We start from the raw sequence: 24,615 nt of genomic DNA, 5'->3' as shown, positions 1-24,615 counted from the left end.
GTATGTCAAATTCTGACTTTGGTACCTCCCACTCACTAACTAACCCTTGCCTGGAGGTTAAGGCACTGACCAGGAAGCATTTTTTGTCATTCCCCATCTCTGATGTATTTTACTCAGGGTGTTTGTTTTGGCAACTGTATATGGTTTAACACATTTGTAAGATCTTGGATAGATATGATCAATGTTAAATATTTGACCCATCAAGGCCTGACCATATGAGGGGATATATATTATGTATGATCAGCAGAAGACTTTGTGACCATCAGAGACCCTTGTCAGATTTAAGTTTCTTGATGTGATGATTTAAGTGTGCCTTGAATAAGCCAACAAAATAAGGCCTTTGAAGAAAAAGTGGCTTGCCGTCCTAACAGCACAATTTCACAGTTTCTTATTGGTGAAAGTCTGCATCTGCAGGACCTGACATGAAACAGGAAAAAAATAGGTAGATAGGACAGAAATCCACAAAGAGGGTATACCTTTCTGTGAAATGGCTTCTGGCAAACTTATACAGTTGAAAGCCCAGCAGCAAACAGAATGAAAACTGTAACTGTGGCATACAAGTTTGGGCAAAGTCTCTTAACTTCATTAAGTCTTTATGCCTTAATTTACCAAGAAAACTATATAAAACTGCACTTCTGCAGAAAATCAAATATGAATGAGCTAAAGGAATGTTTAGCTGACACATTACATGAGTTAAAGCAGGGCAATGAGACACAGATGAAGTTGTTCTGCATCAGAATGCTGCTGTTTGTGACAAGATTCTGTGATGTCATAGTGATCCATTCTAAAATCCCATCATGACCTGTGTGAGTGCACACATTTCTCTCACACAACACACACAACTTGCACCTAAAGATACAAAGGGTAAAAGGTGTCACATTGAAGAGCAAAGATGAGTGAGAACAGCTCAGTGTATAATGAGCTCCGTCTGGAGCAACAGCTTTGTGACGCCGTGATCAGAGTGGACGATGTTGAATTTCACGTACACAAGCTCCTGCTGTGTAACTGCAGCTCGTACTTCAGGTGAGCTGGTTATTACGTTTTAACAGGGGAAAGCTGCTCTATACTTTTCAAATGAGCAAACAATAGCAGCATGATTCATAGAGTTTGTAAACTAAAAAACAACCCAATATAAATGAATGATTCATGGAGAAACAAGTTGTATCAACCAAGTGAAGATATAAATCCACCAAAAAACACATGAACATATGAAATATTAACACATTACACATTTTGTTTTAAAAAGAAACCAATGTTTTCTTAAAGTTTGTACTAAAGGTGCATGTTCACTGACTTCACACACTGAGCAAGTTTTTCATATACACTGATTTACAAATGGTAATAATATCAGTTTATCATTTCAGTTAAATTTGTGATTGTAAACACTAGTTTTCAAAAATACTTGCCAAAGTAGATCTTAACTCTGTCTCACTGGAAAACACAACATCTGGTAGCCTATAAGAATTTCACACAAAAAAGTCTAACTAGCTAACTAACTTTGAAGGTCCAATTCGTTCATTTCTCAACAAACATCATCTATAAAATAAGTCAGTCTGTGCAGTGACAGGACGGGGCTTGTTTTCTGTTCACCATTTCATTTTAATTTGGCCACAGCAGCTTTGAAAAGGGTAACAGAGGCTTTATATTGTTACTTTTATCTGAACACTTGGAACACTTTATTTTCACTCCCTTGTTTTGTCTCCTTCCTGGCCTACAGAGCTCTCTTTACCCACTGGTCAACCCCAGACAGTCAGGTCTTTGACATTCCCAATGTGTCACCTGACATGATGAGGCTCATCATTGAGTTTGCCTACACCGGCTTTGTTCATGTGACACAAGAGAATATACAAGAGCTTTTTATAGCGGCTGACAGGTTCAATGTAATGGGCATCCTGGAAGCCTGCAGTCACATCCTGGAGGAGCAGCTGGCCCCACAGAACTGCATAGGCATCTGGTGGTTCACAGACCTCTATTACTACCCCGAACTTAGACGCAAGACCTTCCTCTACATTCTGAATCACTTTGAGGAGGTTGCTGCCACCTCAGAGGAGTTCCTGCTGCTCTCTGTGCAGGAACTTGCTAAAATGATTGAGAATGACCAACTCAGTGTGAAGAAGGAGAAAACAGTGTTTGAGGCCATCCTCCGCTGGATCACCTACGCACCTGAGCAACGCAGAGAATACATCTCTCTGCTTTTGTCTGAGGTAAATGAGCGTTGAACAACTGCTATACTACTATTTTGATGACTCTGTGAACAGAAGTTATTTAAGATAAGCAAAAATCAGCTGATAATACTAGCCATGCCGGAGTATTGGTCATGCTCTATGCTGTCTTCATGTCTCTGTGCAGGTCAGGCTGGCTTTGATGAGTCCAGAATACATGATGGAGAATGTGACTGACAACGAAGTGGTGAAGGCGAGTGGAGAGTGTCGACAAATTCTCCTTAAGACCATGGATGCCATGCTTGATATTAGAACAAAGAGGTGCTCCAGCTCTATTTCTTTTCATTCTTTGGCCCGTCCACGCCTGCCCCCGGCAGTCCTGTTGGCCATTGGAGGCTGGAGTGGTGGCAGTCCCACCAATGGCATCGAGGCGTACGATGTCCGTGCACAGTGCTGGGTCAGTGTAACTGATGATGAGGAGGCTCCTCGGGCCTACCATGGCACTGCTTTCCTCAATGGATCAGTGTACTGTGTGGGTGGCTTTAACGGTGTTGAACAGTTCAGCAGTATGTACAGGTTTGATCTGGACATGCACACCTGGCAGGAGGTAGCACCAATGCATTCCAGACGATGCTATGTCAGCGTCACTGTGATGGATGGGTACATATACGCCATGGGAGGTTATGATGGACACGATCGACTTGAAACTGCTGAGCGCTATCAACCTAGAACCAATCAGTGGACTTTAATTGCATCCATGCAAGAGCAGAGGAGTGACGCCAGTTGCACAACTCTTCATGGCAAGGTGGGTTGAGCTGAAGAGCAGCTGAGAATAACTGAGATGGATCTATGTTGGGGCAGGGAAAGCACAGAAGTTGCACATTTCTTGTTTGACTCTACGAGCATTTGGGCTTGCATAAAGAAAAACATGAAGTTACATTGAACAAAAATAAGTCTAGTAAACCATTTCACAAAATGACCACCTCTTGAATTCTCTCCAGGTGTACATTTGTGGCGGCTTCAATGGGAACGAATGCCTGTCAACGGCTGAATGTTACAACCCAGAGACCAACCAGTGGACACTGATCGCCTCCATGGGCAACAGGCGCAGTGGAGTTGGCGTCATGGCCTATTCAGACCATGTCTTTGCAGTAAGCCCATCACCTAACACAGAAACACTGAGAAACACAGAGGCATGAAAAGATGTTGATAGCAGTTTTCAAATAGAGCTGAGGCTGCTCCTCTGATATGGAGCTTTGTCCCTAACAACCTTTACATGCAGGGCAGTAATGTAGTGATGTAATGTTAAACTGTTATTGAGACTCAGGCTGAAAACTTTATTATATTCAGGCCGGAAAGTTGTCAAATTTAGAAAAAAAAAAAATATATATATATATTTCACCTTTCCTTGTGTAGGTTGGTGGTTTCAATGGAACCAGCCGTCTGCATACTGCTGAGGCCTACAACCCCAACAATAACACCTGGCACAATGTGCCACACATGATGAACCCCCGTAGTCACTTTGGCATCGCAGTGATCGATGACCGCCTCTTTGTGGTGGGGGGTTTCAACGGCTTCACCACCACGCCTGATGTTGAGTGCTATGATATGGAAACTGGTGAATGGTCTGATGTCTGTGACATGGAGATCTCCCGCAGCGCCCTGAGCTGCTGCGTGGTGTACGGACACAACTACATGGACGAATATGCTGCCACTCGTTACTCCCTGCAATCCTCAGATGTAGAGGATGAAGTGATGAAGATCTGACTATGACTTGTATTGTTCTGTAAATAAATGTCTCTATACATTAAACTACAGCATTGCTATTTTAAGTTTGTGTACTAACTCCCTGGAGAAGAATCAAAACATCACAAAAACAGTACACTGTACAAAAAGACAAAGTCGGTAGAGACAGAGAGAGCCTTTGTTCCACTGTGTTCGACTGCAGTTTTCCAGCTGTGACAAGGCCACCAGGAGCTGATTGGGCCACTCTAGATGATGTTTGTGATCCCACATGTCCTATTGCAGCATGTTTGAGAAGCATAATACCCAATCCTCCCCGATTGGGTATTAGGCAGCAAGTGAACATTTAGTCCAGAAATTTGATGTGTTGGAAGCAGCATAATGGCCAGTGTAAGGATCTGAGCGACTTTGACAAGGGCCACATTGTGATGGCTAGATGACGGTCAGAGCATCTCCAAAACTGTAGGTCTTGTTGAGTGTTCCTGGTCTGCAGTGGTTAGTAGCTACCAGAAGTGGTCTAAGGAAGGACAACTGGTGAACCAGTGACAGGGTCATGGGCACCCAAGGCTCATTGATGTGCATGGGGAGTGAAGGATAGTCTGTGTTGTCTGATCCCACAGAAGAGCTACTGTAGCAAAAATTGATGAAAAATGCTGGTTCTGATAGAAAGGTGTGACAACACAGTGCATCACAGCTACCTCTGTATGGGGCTGCGTAGCCGCAGCCCGTCAGAGACCCCTGTCCACTGCTGAAAGCACCTACAGTGGGCACGTGAGCATCAGAACTAATGGAAGAAGTTGGCCTGGTCTGATGAATCACGTTTTTTTTTACATCATATTGATGGCCGGGTGCATTAGTGGGGAAAAGATGTCACCAGGATGCACTATGGGAAGAAGGCAAGCCAGTGGAGGCAGTGTGGTGCGTTGGGCATTGTTCTGCTGGGAAACCTTGGGTCCTGCCATTGATGTGGATGTTACTTTGACACGTACCAGTTACCTAAACATTGCTGCAGACCAAGTAGACTCCTTCATGGAAACAGTATTCCCTAATGGCAGTGGCCTCTTTCAGCAGGAGAATGCTCCTGCCACAATAAAACAATGCTTCAGGAATGGTCGGTTTGAGGAACATAAGTTCAAGGTGTTGACTTGGCCTCCAAATTCCCCAGATTTCAATCTAATCAAGCATCTTTTGGATGTGCTGGACAAACAAGTCTGATCGATGGAGGCCCCACCTTGCAACTTACAGTTCTGGCTATCGGTTGTGATCTGTTCCCAAAACTAAGTAACAGGTAATAAATAACATTTCACAGATGAGAGGCTGTTTTAGAATATTTTACTGTTACGAACGTGTTGAATTTAATATATAGCAGCTAAGCTTTTTAAAACCTGGTTATGTCGCCACGTATACCGGCCTTGCGACAGACTAACCTTACAGCCTGACAAAATGTGCTTTAAAGTTGCAGTAACTGAACACAATGAACATAACGGGTCTCCATTTACCCAGAGTTTTAGGTTCTGGGGAGTTGGCAATACATCATATGTTAGTTAGATCCCATGTGAGATCCACGTGGGATCTCGCAAAAGTTTTTATCTGGGTTGGAGTTTGACTTCAGCTGACTGCACCTGACATAATGGTCACCAACGATCCTCTCTCTGTGGTCACTGCGAGCTGCCGGTGACTTCAGGGACGGAGTATCAAACGACTGCAGTAAAGTCGGACAACTGTCTACTTCCTGTAGCATGAGTTCACCTGTGTCACAGCAGGAGGTTGTCCACACAACTCACTGCAGTAAACGGAAGAGCTGTTCAGTGTTTCTTAATTTAAAGATTATGAATGTTACCCTAAATATGTGACTATATGTGACAAACATTACTGTTTTGCAGAATCTTTTCACACTGTTTACACCCCCAAACACATGTTCTTAAACACAGACACAAGTTTACATTAGACTTTTGACACATGAAATTAAATCTCAGTAATGTTTTATGAAAACACGGAGGGTGATGGGTTAAGGTGTGTGGAGAGAAAGGTCACAGAGCAACACTTATAGAAATGTAATTTCACTGAACTCTCCTCTATTTTGAAAATGTGACAGACCATACACTGTATTCATCACATGAAAAAAAACAATCACAGCCAACTCCTCCACTATCGGTCATGTTTGAACCTGTCAGTGTCCTAACGATGGCGACGTTAAATAAAGATGAGGCAGAAGGTTCTTCACCAGAGACCATGCTCTGATCTGAATTCTGTGTTTGAAGCTTTAGAAGTAAAGAAAGATTCATTTAGTTTTAAATGTTTGCTGTGTTTAACACGACCAAACTTCATCACAAAAATCATAGCCTGACTGCTTCCTTGTTTACAACTCTTCACTTCTTAAACTTTGTGTTTACACTATGTATAAATTTACACTTCAACAAAATCAATAATTCTATTATTGATTGCCATTTTGAAAAGGCATACTCAATATAGGCAATGTAAGCAGTGTAGCTCAAGGTTATACAATTTTTTATAGTTTATTTCCTTGATATGTGAAATATCTCAAAACTTCACATGCACAGGGAGTCATAAGTTTAGGTATAACTCTGTCCATCCTTCACAGGAATTTATCCATAGGAGCAAGAGATATATATTTTCTATAGGAAAGCAAAAATAGTTTTCAACTTTTTTCTGTGGGCCACCCCATTCTGCATCTCAGGATCCTCACTTACATTTCACTGTACAAAAGTACCTTTATTGAAATTATTTTGAATTCCGATATATAACTGTTTGCAAAAGTTTGAAAACCTCCAATAGTTGTACCAAAAAGGCTGTGTGTGAGAGATAAATGAAAACAACTTAGCCTGTAACTGCCATACTATGCATTGTGGGATATACCGATCTTAACCACACCTCTTTTTTTTGTTGAAAAATCACTCACGATCAATCGTGTGACTCTTGAGTAAAGTGTGAATGTGAAACGCTTTTCACATAAATTGAAATAGTTACTGTTTTTCTGCTACTTGCAACTAATACTACACATGCACAATCACCACCTCGCCCATTTAGGAAACAGAAACCATTTCAAACCACTGGCGCTGCCTGTAATGTGTCATCTTCTTAATAGAGGATCTTTGATGGTTCTGCCCCTGTCCTATCAGGACACACGGGTATTTAGCCTAACTGTAGATGATATGTTTTTAGCTAGCTTCATTCTTTGTGACAACAAGATATGGGGACTTTTAAATACACCAACTATCACTCAGAGCAGCGGCCATCCACATATAGCCTCTATTAAGTTTAGCTACTAATGTGGTCTGGTCAAGTTCCATTGTGTTATGCCCTGGTTTATGAAACCAATGCACATAAACTCCTGAGCATTTGATTAAAAACATGCAGGAAAACATAATCCAACGTGTGTGTCCTTCAGTAAAGGTGAGGGCTAATGACTGGTCTAGATGTAAGACATGTTGCAAACACTTTCTTGGGTGTTCCCATGTGTGAAGGTGATTACATCACACTCACACTCTCCAGTGAACACTGAAACTTTTTCTCACCTACAGTAACACACTAAATAACCCTTTTATTTAGCTGAAGAGAAGACAGACATTGAAAACTAAACCCTGTTAAAACCAATTTAATTATAGGTTTGAATTTATTTTTCTTTCAGGGAATGTTGAGGGGCTTGAACCATGAAACTTTATGTTCTTTTTTATAGTCAGGCTCTAATTATGCCTCTTTATTTAACACAACCACGTGTATGTTAGTCCTACATGCAGTGATTTGTTGGCTTGAAATTCCACTGATAGGCTGAGGCAGTGGCAGAATCTCACCAAACTTGTCAGTGATTTTTACATTTCCCAGAGAGAGCCCTTGTCATTTTGTCAGCCTCCCCGTGGCTAAAGTATGCAGGGACAGCGGGGCGGGCTGTCAAACTGTGCCCGCTTGAGAGCGCCTTTCCCCGGGTTGATGAGTCATAATAAGGGCCGGCCAGGTGGTGAAAATGAGCAGGGAGGCAAGTGAGGAATATGTGTGTGTGTGTGTGTGTGTGTGTGTGTGTGTGTGTGTGTGTGTGTGTGTGTGTGTGTATGTGTGTGTGTGTGTGTGTGCATGTGTGTGTGTGGTGTGTGTGTGGTGTGGTGTGTGTGTATGTGTGTGTTGAAGGATTGAGAGAGGAAGAAAAGATGGAGAGAGAGAGAGAGAGAGAGAGATGGTGGGAGGGAGAAGGAGCACTGAGCTGAGTATTCACTCCAGATCTTGGGGGTTTTTCAGTCTCTCACTGCGGAATGTCCTCTCTACTTTTGAAGTGAGTGTAGCCTTTAACTCAGTAAATCACCCTTTATTCTTTCGGGCAGTTTGCCTCTCAAACAATCTGAATCTCTGGATGGAGTAACGTTGCTGCTGCAGCTGCAAAATGAAGGCGCTGTGTTTGAACTTTGCCATCACCTGTCTTTGGCTTCTCCCTTCAGCGGTGAGTATAATCAGTGATCATCTCTGCTCTGCTACTGGGCTTGTGTGCTCACTGTTAACATAAGCTATTGTTGCAGTGGCAGCGGGAGGCTTAATTTTCTGCAGATCTACTTATCTGTGCTGTTGTCAAATAATTCATTTCAAATTCCCACATGTTTTGGTTCTGCTACTGTTCATCATATTGCAGCATTGTTGCACAATCAGGCAGTGGTCTTGTTTTGCTTTGCTTTTTTCAACTGTTTAGTTTTTTTTTCTTGATGGAAGGATGTGTTGGTCCTGAGAATCAAGATTTTCAATTCTTTTGTTACAAAAATAAACAAATGTAGGCCCAAATTATTCATCCACAGCTTTCTGGTAGTTAATTAAAGGATAATAGACAACCAGATGACATTTGGAGCAAATCCTCCAAATTATTTGAAGAAGTAGACAGAAGTGAGAAGTCAAATGATTTGTGCTCAGGTTTGACTCCAGTAAGAATTTTACTGACTTCTTGAGATTTACATCTTCAAAATCTTCCATTGAAAAGTTTGAAATATCCTGTTTTATTCTTTTAAGACATAAACGTGGCACTGGTCTTTTTTTCTGTTTTCTACAGACAGACTCAGAATTGAATGCTTGCATCTCATGATCTGAGAAAGTCTTGATCAAAATTGACTTTTCTAACAGATTGTGAAATTCAGCCAAAATGAATATGTACCGTCCTCAAAATTTTAATTTGTTCCACTCTTCCACTCTCACTCTAGTCTAATTCTCCTTCAGACATAATTGTAATTTAATCTGCTCTCCTGTCTTTAATTGAACTTTCTTAACTGTTCTGCATGAGCAGCCATTTGCAACATCTGTACCTTTAACGGTGAAGCTGCCAGGTGAAACCTCAAAGACACCTCATTTTGTACTTTATTACTTGAACTAAATGATTGTTCAGTCTCTGTCTGTTTGAAAAAGTTTTTATCCCCCTTGGGCTAAAGAAACACTGTCACTTCATTTTTTTGTTAAGTCTGAAAAACTGACGCATTAAGTGTCTTTTTAGCCAATGGCGAGAATGTACTCTCTGTCCTCGAAAATGCAATTACAGCTCTCAGTTTTCTCAGTTTTTTCCTCTGCAGGTGCTTTTGCACAGGTGTTGTGCTTCTTGCTTCCACTCCAACGCTGTTGCTCAGTTGCAGTCACTGTGCTGGCATCTTGACACAGAGCCAATGACACGGCTGTCACACAGTGAGCTCCAATTAGGGTGGGTGAGAACAGCACACAGTTGGAGATTTAGGCTCAGTAACAATAGGCACAGCTGGAGCTCACTTGGTTACAGGAAGAGGCAGAGATTGGCACACAGGGCTGGCGTGGTTAGGGGTGATGTGAATCCCACTTGTTGGTGAGAAATAATGATATAGTGGGAGCTGTTTATTCAGAAACCTGGGGGAGAATCACCCTCAACCTCCATCTGGCTTCGACACATTATGATGAAACAGAAATGAAGTCTTAAACAACAAGTGAGCAGAACTTTTTTGCACATTTCATGTCTGAGTTGTCTAAAAGCATAAAAACCAGTTTCCCACAATTGAAAATTAAATGTTTTTAATGAATGAATTAAGAAAATAAAGTCAGAAACCTGGATTCACCTGACATAGTGAGGTGATCCAATTATTTTTTACTTTTAATTCACTGATTTTTGTTGACATTTTGTGTCTGTACATTTGCTATATTCAAACACATCACAGTGCTACACTACTACTGTGAGATATCAGTCACATAAACATCCTCGCTAATGACTGGATTTATTGGGATTTGAAACAGTAGGTGGCTGCCTTGCTTATTATAAGCTGCTTCATCAATCTGAACAAGCACTTAATTTCCACAGCCGCGCTTCTTTTTTATTTTCTGTGTAGTGCTATTTTTTAACTGAGTGGAACAGTCAGGTGGAATTAACCATGTTTCTGTATATAACTGATGTCTTCTCCTCTGTGTGTGCTAATGCAATCCAAACTATGACTGATACTTCTATGGCAAAAACAATTACTATTTCTCAAAGGGTTCAACATTTTGAGCAATTAGCTACAATAAATGCTGCACTTTCTATAAATGCATCAGGAGGTTGTCCCTCCATATTCTGTATTGATTGGAGGAATAAATGATATTCTAATATTTAGTTTTGCACATAATCTGCAAGCTGTTTACCCATACCTGTAAGAGAAGCGGGTTTTATAGGCTACTGTTTGTTTCAGATACCTTCATTCAGTGTACCAACAAACATGTAAGGGACAGTAACAGAATGGAGGGGAATGTGAATGGAGATGGGCAAATGCAATGATGAAACAGATGTTGTGATAACTTGACAAGGTGAATCCAGGTGGAACCTTAATACATTATTAATTTCAAGTTTGTAATCCAAACCAACTTCAGAATGGAATGGATATTCAAGGGGAGGACGAGGGGAGAAAAGGGATTTTTAGTCCCTTTGAGAGGGCTGAGATGTTCAGCAGAGAAGAGGCTCAATATGGAAAAGATGCACAATTTTACCATTTTTATATTTTCAACAGTGACTTGTGTGTTGACTATGTGCCCTCTCTTCTAAGCATATGGATTAGTAAACCCATAGATGCAGTTCATCATCAAGGTCGCACTGAAAAGTGTTTATACAAAGGAAGGTGAGTATGAGGGAGGACTGCCAAATTAAAATGTGTTAATGGTAGTATGAATGTGACTTTGTGTGTGGGTGTGTGCATGTTCCTTTCTGTAGTCCTTGCCTGAAGGAGCTGACCTACAGTATTGATCACAATCAATTTCAAGTTGTTGTCCTCATTCAGGCGATCTGACACATCAAAGCATAATTATTTGAATTGATTATCTGCTGCCTTGTATCATAGCTACAATTAAACTGTCCTTCATTTGCGGTTGTCCCGGTGGTCTAAAGATCTTTCTCTCTCCAGTCTATCCTGTCACTTTTAATAGTATGGTGCTAATATTGATATGATAGACCTATTAAAAACGATATGAGTATGATGAATATGGAGTGATATAAACACAGGTGTTGGTCTCAGAGTTACAGTCTTGCCAGAGAAACATGTCAGAGATTAATGGAAAGGAATTGTAGTTTTCTTTTGTCTTCCTGAAACCTTAAATGACCGTGAAATCAACTTGTCATCCAGAGTCAAAGTCTTTTTACTACAAAATGTGTTTTTTGTATTTCTATAGACAGCATTTCTGTGCTGCTGCAGTGGAGGGACAGTAACACAAAAAGGGATTTTTATACTAAAAAGACTGAAACTCTGGAAGAAGCCTGTTTGATTTGTGTATCTCAGTCATGTCAACTTCAGCTTCAGAAAAAATGTGAGCCTACAATATCTTTCAATGGAAAACATTTACTCTATAGATCCGTTTGTTACTTATACAGTAACACACTTTCACTGCCGAAATTAAATGGAGCAATTAAATGTGTTTATTTTGGATCATAAAAAGAGAGGTTCTTAAAAGATTAACTGTACAGATACAGACATGATGGCCTTCCAAAAAAACATTGACTGTCACTTCTTAGCAATGTCGAGCCACTGACATGGTGTCCTGAGCTTTTTTTCCCAAGTCAAAACACGGAATACATTTCCTTTTATTCTGTGAATTTAGGGGCTGGTTCATCCTAAAAACACATTTAATCACTTACCTCTAGTTATATCTGGCCATGCAAAGAGTTTTCAGATCTCTGAGGGAAATGTCAGAATTTTGTTTGTTGTGCTGAAACAGAGCTCCTGTTACTTTTGATGGGTGGTAGTTCCAATGAAAACTGTTCACAATGACAGTAACAAAGATGCAGTTTCCGGAAATAAAGTTTAATATTTTTTACATATAATTGTTCAGTTCTGTGAGTATCACAGACAAATCATGTTCATATCTGTTATAACAGGATCTCAAAACCTGGAAAAGTTGTTTTTTTGTGATTTAGTTGAATCGACTCTAAATGAGACAACAAAATTTTATAGTCATTTATGTTTTGCTCTCTGCAGGTCCAAGAAACAGCCAGGCCCTTTTACTTACAGAACCCACAATGGAGGGAGGAGGACGGAGGAAGAGGAGACGCTGTGGGAGCTGCACTGAAGGTTAAACATATCTCCAAAGATTTACAGATAATCTCCACCAAACACAAAACACCTGCTTACGGTTCGCTCGGCCCGTACGGTTGGCCACAGAACTTCTCCCAAGCTTTGGATCAGTACGTGTACCGCCCTGCTCCCAAATCCAAACCTCCTGCTAAAACATCCCCAAAGGCCAAGAAGATCCTGGGCTGGGGTGATTTTTACTTCAACGTGAAAACAATGAAGTTCAGCCTCCTGGTGACGGGGAAAATCGTTGACCACATCAACGGGACTTTCAGTGTCTACTTCCGGCACAACTCCTCCCGTCTGGGGAACATATCTGTCAGCATCGTCCCGCCCTCCAAAGCTGTAGAATGGGAAGTTCTGGATCCTGTGACTCAGAGCACTCACACCAAAAACTCAGTCCTGGTTCCAGATGTGATGTCTCACTTCCAGAATCCCCCTCAGTCGACCAGTCCCCCCCCCCCTGACCAGCAGAAGCAGCAGCAGGACATGATGATGGTGACCGAACTTAACTGCCGGATTGAATACCAGAGAACCAACCGGTCCAAGAAGACCAAACCCTGCATGTATGACCCGGGGCAGACCTGCTACTCAGAAAACACCCAGTCTCAGGCAGCCTGGATCTGTGCCAAGCCCTTTAAGGTTATATGCATCTTCATCGCCTTCACCAGCACCGATTACAGGCTGGTGCAGAAAATCTGTCCAGACCACAACTTCCAGACAGAGCAGAACCAGCAGCACTTTGGTTGACAGATTCTGCAAGGCTGAAACTGAGACATCACACCATTTTTGACTTTTCACACGTCCTTCAAAATCATGAGTTCAGTTTTTCAAAATGGGTTTGAGGTTGACTGTTTTTATACGCCGCTAAAAACTCATTTTCAACATGTCAGTGAGATGTATGATAATGTGTTGATAGCAGAACATGAGCTTTGTTGTTTTCTGAAACTACACTCACCCAGTGTGATTGATTCATCATATCACTTTGTGTATTGTGTTTTATGAATTTTGTTTTCTGAATATGTATTAATAGATGTGAAGACTTTAAACTGAAACTAGTTACTTACTATGTGAAAGATGTGACTTCTTGACTCATTAATAAAACAAAATAGATTCATCTCTAGGGAAAGAATCATCTGTAGTTCTGGAAGCATGAACTGACTTGAAGAGCGCTTGTTCATTGCACAGTAGCAATGATTGATTAGATATTTCTACTTCAAAGACGTGAACCAGATGACAAACAGTTGTAGTCACTTTTATCAGTGACACAAAGTACGCATGTCCTAGGCTCCCGTCCAGTACTGATTTTACTTTCACCCTTTGCACCCTGAAAGTTTTGGTTGTTCCGGGCCTCTGCTGTCAGACATGCTTACTTTGTCATTACGCCACACATTACAGGTGAGTACATTTCTTTAACAGTGTATTTATTTTAGAGCTTTTTAGAATACATGCACATATAATTTATTTTCTTCTGCTCCTAAGAGCAGTTGTGACTAAATTACACATTTCTGAAAACTAGGTCAGTCTTGTCACCCCGGGTTACCTCCCCCCTGATGGAAATGTCTGGTTTGTCAGTCCAGTTGCATAAGTGTCACCGTGTTTGTCTGATAACTGTGATGATCTCAGGTTGTTAAAAGAGAAAAGAGTGTTACTGTTTGTCCCAGAATAATTTTTGTTGTTGGAGGAAAATTGACTGTACAGTCTGGGCTTTATATAAGACTTAATATGGTCAAGGCTTAGAAAACATAATGAACACAAAAGATGAAAGGAGACTTGCTTCAATATATTTTTATGCTTGAACAGTAATCTGTGTATTAGCCCAAAGTAGCACATAGTTATGTAAGTATCATGCAGCTACATGCTGCCTTCAACAAACAAGGCCCTGATAACCAAGTCACTTGTGTGTCTGGCCAGCCCACATTACACTTTTCATGTCCAAGGTTTTCCATAACCACTCTGCTGAATAACACGTTTGGTTGTTCTCTGCCTTTCATTTAATGGATTGTTTAGAACATCAAAAGACACATTATTCTAACTCCCTTGTTTCCAAACCCCCGGTGCAATGTATTTTGAGTGATGAAAGCGTTTTTGCACAGGCTTACTTTTCATGAGGTTTTCAAAAGACACCAAAGGAGCAATCTTGGACAACAACAACAAAACAGAATCCCTCAGAAACTTTTCAACTCTAGCACAATGGAGAGTTGCACCAGCTCCTGTGACTTAGCATTTGTATCCTCGTTTAGGTTTAATTAACTTTGTAGAGCAGAGCAATCTCTCCAGGGTCGTACATTATTTTCAGTGACAGAGAAGAGTTTTAAAACCATTATTTAAGAAGTGGATATTTAGTCATTGACTTTGATGATTCTTGTCATTCTTGTGCCATTATCCACCACCCCATGCTGCAGCCCTTCTTCCACAGGGTTTCAGGATGTTTGGGCCAAGGTCATCAGATCACTGTGGAGTCGTGCAGGCGAGGCCTCAGCAGTACCAGTGGGTGGTCAGGACAGGAAAGTCTGGCCCAGGATGACCCAGAGATGTGGAGCCTCCTCCAGCAGGAGAAGGACCGGCAGTGTCGGGGGCTGGAGCTCATAGCATCAGAGGTGAGATCCAAATCTCTTTTAAAAAATAGGATGGACAGAAGTAGTACAGTGGATATGTTTTGTATTTCATGGACTGTTTTCTGATTTTCTTTTACTGTTTGTTACTTACTATTTAGTACTAACTATTGATAAGATTCCTTTTTTAAATCACGGAACTGACAGTTGAACAGAGGGTGAAGAGTGATTGTGAGTAATGAGACCATATTGGAGAGTCGGGGTCCCTTTGGTTATTTTGCTGATTTAAAATAATGAGTGGAAGTTTCACTAATTCTTCACCAGAGCTGTAGTTTCTGGTATTGAGCTGTTTTCTTCAGTGAGATTTCCTTTTCATTTTCCCCCTTGAAAGTCACTGATTTCATCTAGTAGAAGCTGTTGGAAAAGAAGGGAGCTTTCATTCTTTTATTCTCCAGCAATTATGAATCCACAACACTATCAGTCACAATGACATCTGAAAGATTTTCATCTTCTTGTGCATGTGCTGTCAGTCAGTCACCACTGCAGGCTGACTCCCAGTAGAGAGCTCCTGTTTTTTTCTCCAGGAACACAGTCAAATGATCCCATTAGGTTTCCTCACTGATTTCTGCCATTGATCTCCTCATTTTAAGTTGAGACAGAGGAGAATGGGCAATTGTGGATGTGTGTGTGTTTGTGTTGTGTTGAGATAGTGTTTTGAAATGTCATAGACAGAGTTTTATGTCACATCTGGGACTGGTTTTAAATCCCGCTGGAATGATTGAGGGATCCCTGAACAGCGACAGGTTTAGTTTAATACCAAGGCAGAGGAGGTGGCTGTAGAGGACAGAGAGAGAGTGAGTGAGGGAGGGAGAGAGAGAGAGAGAGAGAGAGAGAGAGAGAGAGAAAATATGTGCAGAAGTGAGACAGGAAAATTATTCATTTACATTCATTTCCTTTTCTGCAGCTCCATCTGTCCTCTGACTCTCAAGTGTCTTTGTGAGATTTGAAGCTGTGCTGAACCCCACAGGATTCAGTATCAGTTAGATTCCTCTATATTCTTTCTTTAATTTGACTATACTTTAATATTTTTTAAAAAGCTCATTTTTCAGCTCCCAGACAAACTATGATAAACATTTTGCAAAATTTATGCAATAAATCTAACTGATTTCAATTGCTTTGATTATCCTTCTACTTGTCTTACTGTCTTTATAATTGGAGAGTGTGGTTGCACTGTGTAGCTGGGTCTTGCTGAAAAAGAGCAGTAGTGCTCAGTCACCCTTCTCCAGGTAAATAAAGGTTATATTTGGATGGTGACAGTGTTCTGAATATGTAAGCTTGATAAAAGAATGCACAGTGTGTGGCTCTGGATCTTGACACTGTGCTTGTTTGTCCTGTCAGAACTTCTGCAGCCGTGCAGCGCTTGAGGCGCAGGGCTCATGTCTGAACAACAAATACTCTGAGGGATACCCGGGACAAAGGTAACTACATGGATAATGCTTTTCCAGTTATAGTGCATGTGATTTAAGATTGTGAACAAGAAATTTGGAGCTTTTGAAACAGAATTTCATTTTCAAAATGTCAGTGAAGTGGGCTTGGGACTAGATGCAATTCAATATAATAAGACCATATGAAACGATAAGATTTAATACTATACAATACAAAATGGCACAATACAATACGAAACAATACAATACAATACGAAATGATACAATAGAATATGATATGATACAATACAATATGAAACGATACAATACAATATGAAACATGATACGATAAAATATGATACAATACAAAATTATATGATATTGTTTGACACAATCTGATGATATGTAGTACAATACAATACGATACAATATCATAAAAAATGATCTGATACAATATAATACAGCACAAAATTATACAATATGATACAATACAATACAATATGAAACGATGCATTTTTCCTATCAAATCTTAATGGTGGCCTCTTGTTTATCTCAGGTACTATGGAGGTGCAGAGATCGTAGACCAGATTGAGCTGCTGTGTCAGAAACGAGCGCTTGCTGCCTTTGGTCTGGACCCAGATTTGTGGGGTGTCAACGTCCAGCCATACTCCGGCTCCCCTGCTAACTTTGCAGCCTACACATCTGTGCTGCGGCCTCATGACCGCATCATGGGCCTGGATCTGCCCGACGGAGGACAGTGAGTGAACATATTCTCTTTTTCATAAATGTCAACCTTCTGGATTCTCTCGTTTGTTGTCAGTTTAGAAAGTGATGTTGCAACAACGGTTTTTTTCAAGAGGTAATAGAAATAACTAATAAATTGATCAAAAATCTAATAAAAAGTGACTTAATAACTAATAGTATCTTGTAAATGATTCTATAAAAATAAAATAAGTAGTAATTGCTAGGTAATGATAATGTGATCGTATGCCATTACTGAGAATTCAAAACAATGAATTATTAAATAGACCTATTTGGTTCATTTAACTGGACACTTTATTAAATGTCTGACAGTTAATACATTATTAGTTGCTACAATGAAATGAAAATGGTTTGAGATATTTTCCACATGAAACTGGATGTTGTTTTTGGACATGACGTCAAAATGCATTAATGTAAATGACAAACTGTTAGTCACACATTCGGGAGTTGTCACATTATCCCTCCCTCTTTAAAAGAAATATATTTTAAATGCTTTAACTACAGTAATAGAACCTTGGGAAATGAAAACAAACACTCAAAATATACTTAGGCTGTAGTGAGAGTTCACTTTATGAATGCAGACCAAGTTTTAATACTGCATGACTAACACCATGTAAAACTTATCTGGTGGAAGGTCGGGACTTGGTTGGAAAGAAAGAAAAAATTTATACAAATATCCATAGAAGACATAATGTATTTCATATATAAAAATAGCAGAACAATGCGCCAAGAAGCTAAAGACAACAACATGAAAGAGCATTTTCAAAAGACATATAACAATATCATATAAGGAAGATTTAGTCTTTGCATGAGCAGACACATTCAGGTACAAGCTACAGTCACTAAAGATGAGTAGTAGATGAGAGGAAGGTCAGTTTCATAGAAATTATTTTTACTATATTGGATCATGTAAATATACTGTCAGAAAAGAAATCAGGAGCTACAGAGGTCAGAATAAGTTCACAATGCTGCAGAAGCCCCTCACCTGCTGTTCTGATGATCTGATGCACGCTGAATTATGAATCTATTTATTTCTATTCCATGACATTTCAGCCTTACCCACGGCTACATGACAGATGCCAAGAGAATCTCAGCCACCTCCATCTACTTTGAATCGATGCCTTATAAACTGGATGTGAGTAATCATTTGTTTGACTTTTTGTTAATAGAAATTAAGAGTTGAATCAAACTTGTCACAGTGAATCTGTGAAGGAAAACATGCTCCAGCTGAAAAGATATCAGACTGTAAAACTCTTCCCTCCATCACCTGCCACTTGTATCATCTCAGCCTAAAACAGGTCTGATAGATTATGACCGGCTAGAGAGCACGGCCCGACTCTTCAGACCAAGACTCATCATCGCAGGGACCAGTGCCTACGCTCGCCTCATCAACTACGCTCGCATGAAGAAGGTACTTCTTACATCAACAATTATCCTGTTCACCATCTTGTTTCCTAAAGTAGCAGTGGTACAAGTAGTAAAACCAATAATTAAAAAGCAGTTTGTTAAATTCCCAAATTAAGAGTAGAAAAATATAACAACAATAAAATTAGGGAACACAAAAAGAATGATGTACAATGTTTTAAAAGCCTGAACATGGGAATGAGTTTTGTCACTTAGTGTCTGTGACTGTGTGTTTCAGCTGTGTGTGGAGCTGAATGCCTACCTGCTGGCAGACATGGCTCATATCAGCGGCCTGGTGGCAGCAGGAGCTGTTCCCTCTCCTTTCCAACACGCCGACCTGGTCACCTCCACTACCCATAAGTCCCTACGTGGAGCAAGGTGAGTGCCAGGATGCTGTGTGTGATTTTTAAAAATAATTTATAACAGGACAAGTGTCAACTCAGGTCAGGTCAGGTTGTTAAGATAGTGTGTTTTACTTCAAATCTGACTCATGGCCCTTTGCTGCATGTCATCCCCTCTCTCTCTCTCCCTGATTTTCCTGTCTGTCTCTTGCTTCACTATCTGAATAAAAAACTTAAAAAAAACAAACTTCAAGAGACATGTCAGGCTGAGGCTCTCTTTCTCTCTCCGCTCGGCAGGGCTGGTCTGATCTTCTACCGGAAAGGTGTGCGGTCTGTGGATAAGAAAGGTCTGGAGGTGACCTATGACCTCCAGGACAGGGTGAACTTTGCTGTGTTCCCTTCACTTCAGGGAGGCCCTCACAATCATGCCATTGCTGGGGTGGCCGTCGCCCTCAAACAGGTCCAGATACTTTTTTAAAAACATTTTTTTGTTACATTTTGTTGTTTTTTGTCAACAATAGCCCAATCAAAATCAAATCAGAGAGAAAATCACTCTCAGCAGAATATATGAACGTCAGCGTCAGCGTTCAGTAGCTCATGTATAAATCACACGTCCTAGTTGTCACCTGGAGTGTCTTAATATGAACTAACGAATAATTTCTGTCTCTGCAGGCTTCCACTCTCATGTTCAAACAGTATATCGCTCAAGTGCTGCTGAACGCCAAGGCCATGGCTAACGCTCTGCTGAGGAGAGGCTACACCCTGGTGTCAGGTACAGAGGCAACTGCTTCATACATTTTTTTTCTTGTATAAAAAAAACATGCATTTACATAAGCTATTTGTTTATCTTTTTATGTTTATCTTTTTTCACTGACTATGGAATTAGTGGTAACATTGCATCTCTTGATTCAGTCACTTTTGGATCACTTCTTTATTCACTCCAACCTCATTTGCATTCTGTTCCTATGACTGTGGAAAAGTTCATTTAACCTTCACTTGACAGTAGATTGAATGGAAATGGAAATTTATCTCGCTGCCAGACGCATTTACCCCTAAACTCAACACAATTTAATTTTATCCTAATCATTCATTTTTAATCTCTCCTCTCTCTCTCAGGTGGAACGGACAATCACCTGGTCTTGGTTGACCTTCGACCTCGCGGGATTGACGGGGCTCGGGCAGAGAGGGTCTTGGAGCTGGTGTCCATCACTGCCAACAAGAACACCTGCCCCGGAGACAAGAGCGCCCTGACTCCAGGAGGACTCAGGCTTGGTAGACAAATAAAAACATAAGAGTTTGTGCAGAATGGGCTGGTAAATGGATTATTCTTGGTGAAGAGCTGCAGGAGTGGAGGTTGTTTGGGCGGAATCTGTCAACCAGTCAGTCTTCCTACCCGTATGATAGTGAATCCTTTCTTCTCTCTCTGTGGGCCTGTCTTTGTGATGTGTCTCTGTTCGCTTTCGTCTGTCTGTTATTGTCTGTGTGTCCGTTGGCCTGCCAGTCAATCTGTCAGCATGTCTCTCTCAGCCGCACCAGTCTTAACCTCTTTATCAGCTTTATCAATCGTGATGGAGCTAATATTGTCATATCTTCTTCATATTCTTACCTTGATTTTATCTGTTGTCACTTTTTCACAGGAACCCCGGCTCTGACCTCCAGACAGTTCGGCGAGGCAGACTTTGAGAAAGTTGTGGAATTTATTGATGAAGGGATCCAGATCGCACTGGATGTGAAGAAGAAGACTGGTGAGAGAAGACAAAGTTTCTTTATTTTGTCTAAACTTTTCATTTATCAGAGAGAATGGTGGAGTGGTGTATGGTGACATATTGTTTGTAGAACACCTGAACAATTGATAATGACATGATGATGTGCACCAAATGAAAAGAAAAATCTAATCTTCTATCTTAACAAGCCCTCCCATCCCCAATACCTTTTGTACAGTCCCTTAACTTTTTCCATTACATACTGAGGACACCTTCACAACACTTCACTTGTCTCCCAACAGGAAACCTGGCCAGCTTCAAGTCCTTCCTTCTGGAGGACCCAGAGACAGTGTCACGCGTCACAGAGCTCCGCCAGCGGGTGGAGCTATTCTCCAGGCCCTTCCCCATGCCAGGATTCACTGACCACTGACAACAGCACAGACACATGTATCTATGCTAGTCATAAAAACATCAAGTTAGATCAAAAGAGAAAGGTTTGATCAAGTGATGACTCATATAATTTCAGTATCACATGTTTATTATTTTCTAATGGCTGTAACAATAATGCTAATGTGTAATAGTAATGTAATAACTTATTACAAGTGGTCCCATTATTTTATGTATAACACATTATGATATAGCAATAAGCAGATATAGCGGTTTTATATATATATATAGTGGTTAAATAATTTGTCAACAACTATAACTCAATGAATGGAGGCTAGTGTATAAAAAGCTAATAAATGATATATAGTAAAACACTTAAATGTGTCCTTACCTACTGCTACATTATATCATGTTATAAATCATTTATTAAGTGTTCATTAACAGCTTATAAATGTGAAATAAGGAGACTTACAGTAAATTAGTGTTACCTCAGTGTCTTGTGCTCCTGATGAAGTGATGTCACAATAATGAGATGATGTTAAATTGCAGCAGGTTATCACATCAGCAGGTTTAAATAAATTATCTCATTCAGCAGAACAACTTGTTACACTTTGGCGACTTATTAGAGTAGGGGACAAAATTCTCATCAGCCACTTTGGGAAATTATGTTTGAACCTTTTAGATATGGAAAAGGATTGGTTTCGTGCAGGCAAGAGATGACCAGGTCAGTAATACTGATCATTTCCATAAAGATGGAATTCATTAAAAACAAAAAAAATTTAATAAAAAAATGTTGCACAGTAGTGTACATCATCTGTAGCTGCTGCAGTTTTCACTTGACAGACAGACCACAAGTGTTTTAGGTAATTGTTTTTTTGTCCCCAAGCTCTTTCTAGAGCTCTCTCTCAACGTTAGGCCCTGGGAAACTCACAGTAGCTGTGTTGGGAAGTGAACTCACGCTCAGTTCACACCCACAAAACTACAAACCAAAAATCACCCATAGCTTCACTTTGATTTGCTCTTGTAAAGGATTTGTGAAGAGTGTACAATGTAAATACAGTAGATCTTCTTCAGTGTAATAAAAAGCCATCCTGAATGTTTGATGACTTTCCTTTCAGAGGCTCTCTTGTCACTTGCGTTGGTCTGGCTGTGGGATGAAAGCCTGCTGCTGTGTAAGATTTGATAGAGAGGCAGATGATTTATGTTTACAGTGAAAGGAGGGAAGAGACTCTTCAGATTAAATAAACACTGATCCGTGTTAAGCTGCTGGCATTTCCTCTGGTCATTTCCTCTCACTGTCATCTTCAGGGAACAGTCCAGAAGAAGAAAATCAGCTCTGGACAGAGACAGAGATCGGACAGGAAGATAGTTGGAGCCAAAGCTTCACACCCTGAAAAACAATCTTCTCTTCAACCAGGAGCACCTTCACTCAGCTGTTGGCAGAGGTTCCTACTTCCAGCTAAACTATTTTTATTTTTATGATACTGTGTCTTTATGTCACCCTGTGGCCCCACATTATGCTAATATACACAGACATATACACGAGAAGATGAGAACATTATGTAGCTCCAGAGTTCTTCACTGTCCTCACAAATCCTTCAGAACTTCCATTTCTGTTTATTTAAACACATCCTCTCCCACTCAGTCTGTTCTTTATACAAATAAGCAGAGCCAGCTTCCTCTTTCTCTCACTCTGGGTTGTAATTACAATGTTTGCTATTGTTTTATTTTGATGAGTTTATTTCTTGTTCTAAGAGGAACATTTCCTCTGGGACACAAAGTGCTTTATAAACGAGCCGTGCAACATGAAGCTGCTGCTGCTGCCTATGGGAGCGCTCAATATTTATTTCATTAAAGAGCTGAATGGTGGCGCCTTGGTGGCTCACCTGGTAGAGCGCGTACCACATAGGCTTGTCCTAACCGCAGCAGCCATGGGTCCAAGTCTGACCCATGGCCGTTTGCTGCATGTCATACCCTGACTTTCCTGTCTATCTCTCACTCTCCTATTAGAATAAAGGCAAAAATGGCCAAAAAAAGAATTGAATGGGCTTTTGTTTAGTGTCAGTCTTATTTGCATTCTTCTCTTTTTTTTTAATCTGTCTTTCAACTTTTTACTTTTTTGCTTGAGCCTCTGACACAGGAATGTGTCCCCTCCACAGAGAGTGGCCCGGCTGAATCACAGGTCAAAGGTCAGGGAAGCTCTCAGCTCTGTAATCAAAAGACACACACAAACACACACACACACACACACACACACACACACACACACACACACACACACACACACACACACACACACACACACACACACACATGTAGCATCACAATACAAATAACGACTCATCTCTGTTCCTGTTTCTCATGACCCGACAACTGCTTTGACGCAGTATGTGTGTGTGTGTGTGTGTGTGTGTGTGTGTGTGTGTGCGTGTGAATTTTAAGGCTTTTAAATATCCTTTAGGGAAAGCATTGGATCCCTCATGTTCCATCGTTCTAGGTCACTAGCCCTATCCTAATTTCTGCAACAATCCCTGTGGTCTTCAAAAGGAGGATGTTTTTTCTTTTTTTATCTTTGTTATTCTTATTCTGTCTTTATTCTGTCTTTTTGTTGCATTGCAAGGAGGAAAATACAAGAGACGCTGAGATGAATATGGGCTCAGAGCACAGAGAGCCGAAGGAGAGGTCTGGGGTTTCTTAAGAGGATGAAAGGAGTCTCACCTTCACTGAACAAAGCTGAGATTGTAAGAATTTAAGAGTTTGTTTAATTTATCCTTCAGAAGGAGTCTGGGAGTTACTGAGGCAGTTAATACAGCAGGAAAGAAGGGAGGGACAAATAGTGTATGTTTATATTTAATACGACAGAGGGAATAGTTTCAGAAATCAGGACAACATACTGTATGCTATCCAGTCTGAAGTCAGGGACTGACACATCCTTTGGTCTCCCACACATTTATATTACAGTCACTTTAACAATACTCCATTTACATTCATTCATTCATTTTCTACCGCTTATCCTCTAGTAGGGTCGCGGGGGGGCTGGAGCCTATCCCAGCATCTTCTCGGGCGAGGTGGGGTACACCCTGGACAGGTCGCCAGTCCATCGCAGGGCACACACACAGAGACAGACAACCATTCACTCTCACAGCCACACCTATGGTCAATTTAGAGCAACCAAGTCCCCATTTGCATGTCTTTGGACTGTGGGAGGAAGCCGGAGTACCCGGAGAGAACCCACACAAGCACGGGGAGAACATGCCAACTCCACACAAAAAGATCCCGCGACCGAGCCAGGACTCGAACCCGGAACCTTCTTGCTGTGAGGCGACAGCGCTAACCACTGCACTACCGTGCCGCATTACTCCATTTATAATGTATCTTTAATCAGTGCTTTGTTCTGTGCTCAGTATCATCTTCAAAAGAATGAAGCAAGAATGGAAGAAGCAGAGTTGAATATGAAACCAGAATATGAATATGAAAACAGTGTTTGTGATTGAGATGTTGTGACTTTAAAATCTTTGCAACCACTTTTTTCCTCTTCACCTGCATCTCTTTTTAACGAATAGGTGTTAAAAGTTTTAACCTGATTCACCTCATCACTGT

General features: G+C 40.8%; 3 protein-coding genes across 6 annotated transcripts; all 3 read left to right on the top strand.

Annotated features, from left to right (window-relative positions):
- The first annotated feature begins 904 nt into the window (after positions 1-904).
- On the top strand, positions 905-3,929 carry LOC111219184 (kelch-like protein 10). The gene is made up of 5 exons (XM_022741798.1): positions 905-1,023; positions 1,718-2,204; positions 2,350-2,967; positions 3,164-3,313; positions 3,579-3,929. The coding sequence occupies exons 2-5, from the start codon at positions 1,785-1,787 to the stop codon at positions 3,927-3,929; spliced, it is 1,539 nt and encodes a 512-aa protein (XP_022597519.1). The 5' UTR covers positions 905-1,023; positions 1,718-1,784.
- Positions 3,930-8,298: 4,369 nt separating this feature from the next.
- On the top strand, positions 8,299-13,291 carry LOC111219235 (neurexophilin-2-like). Its single transcript, XM_022741850.1, has 2 exons — positions 8,299-8,355; positions 12,347-13,291. The coding sequence occupies exons 1-2, from the start codon at positions 8,299-8,301 to the stop codon at positions 13,187-13,189; spliced, it is 900 nt and encodes a 299-aa protein (XP_022597571.1). The 3' UTR covers positions 13,190-13,291.
- A 483-nt stretch (positions 13,292-13,774) lies between these two features.
- On the top strand, positions 13,775-23,670 carry LOC111219034 (serine hydroxymethyltransferase, mitochondrial-like). 4 transcript variants are annotated; one of them, XR_002665002.1, is made up of 14 exons: positions 13,775-13,837; positions 14,845-15,039; positions 16,393-16,472; positions 16,975-17,175; positions 18,234-18,315; positions 18,469-18,591; positions 18,823-18,962; positions 19,223-19,385; positions 19,598-19,697; positions 20,042-20,197; positions 20,563-20,670; positions 20,931-21,122; positions 22,324-22,460; positions 23,636-23,670. XR_002665002.1 is itself a non-coding variant. In XM_022741601.1 (13 exons), the coding sequence occupies exons 1-12, from the start codon at positions 13,805-13,807 to the stop codon at positions 21,056-21,058; spliced, it is 1,509 nt and encodes a 502-aa protein (XP_022597322.1). In that variant the 5' UTR covers positions 13,775-13,804; the 3' UTR covers positions 21,059-21,075; positions 22,324-22,335. The 4 variants fall into 4 exon arrangements, 2 of the variants coding, with proteins under 2 accessions (XP_022597322.1, XP_022597321.1); XR_002665001.1 differs by lacking the exon at positions 23,636-23,670 and having other exon boundaries at positions 22,324-23,013; XM_022741601.1 differs by lacking the exon at positions 23,636-23,670 and having other exon boundaries at positions 20,931-21,075; positions 22,324-22,335.
- Positions 23,671-24,615: the final 945 nt, after the last annotated feature.

The sequence above is a fragment of the Seriola dumerili genome, unplaced genomic scaffold, assembly GCF_002260705.1.
Source record: "Seriola dumerili isolate Sdu_G_001 unplaced genomic scaffold, Sdu_1.0 BDQW01000056.1, whole genome shotgun sequence".
Classification (NCBI taxonomy): Eukaryota; Metazoa; Chordata; class Actinopteri; order Carangiformes; family Carangidae; genus Seriola; species Seriola dumerili.
This window is presented reverse-complemented; position numbering and strand designations above follow the sequence as displayed.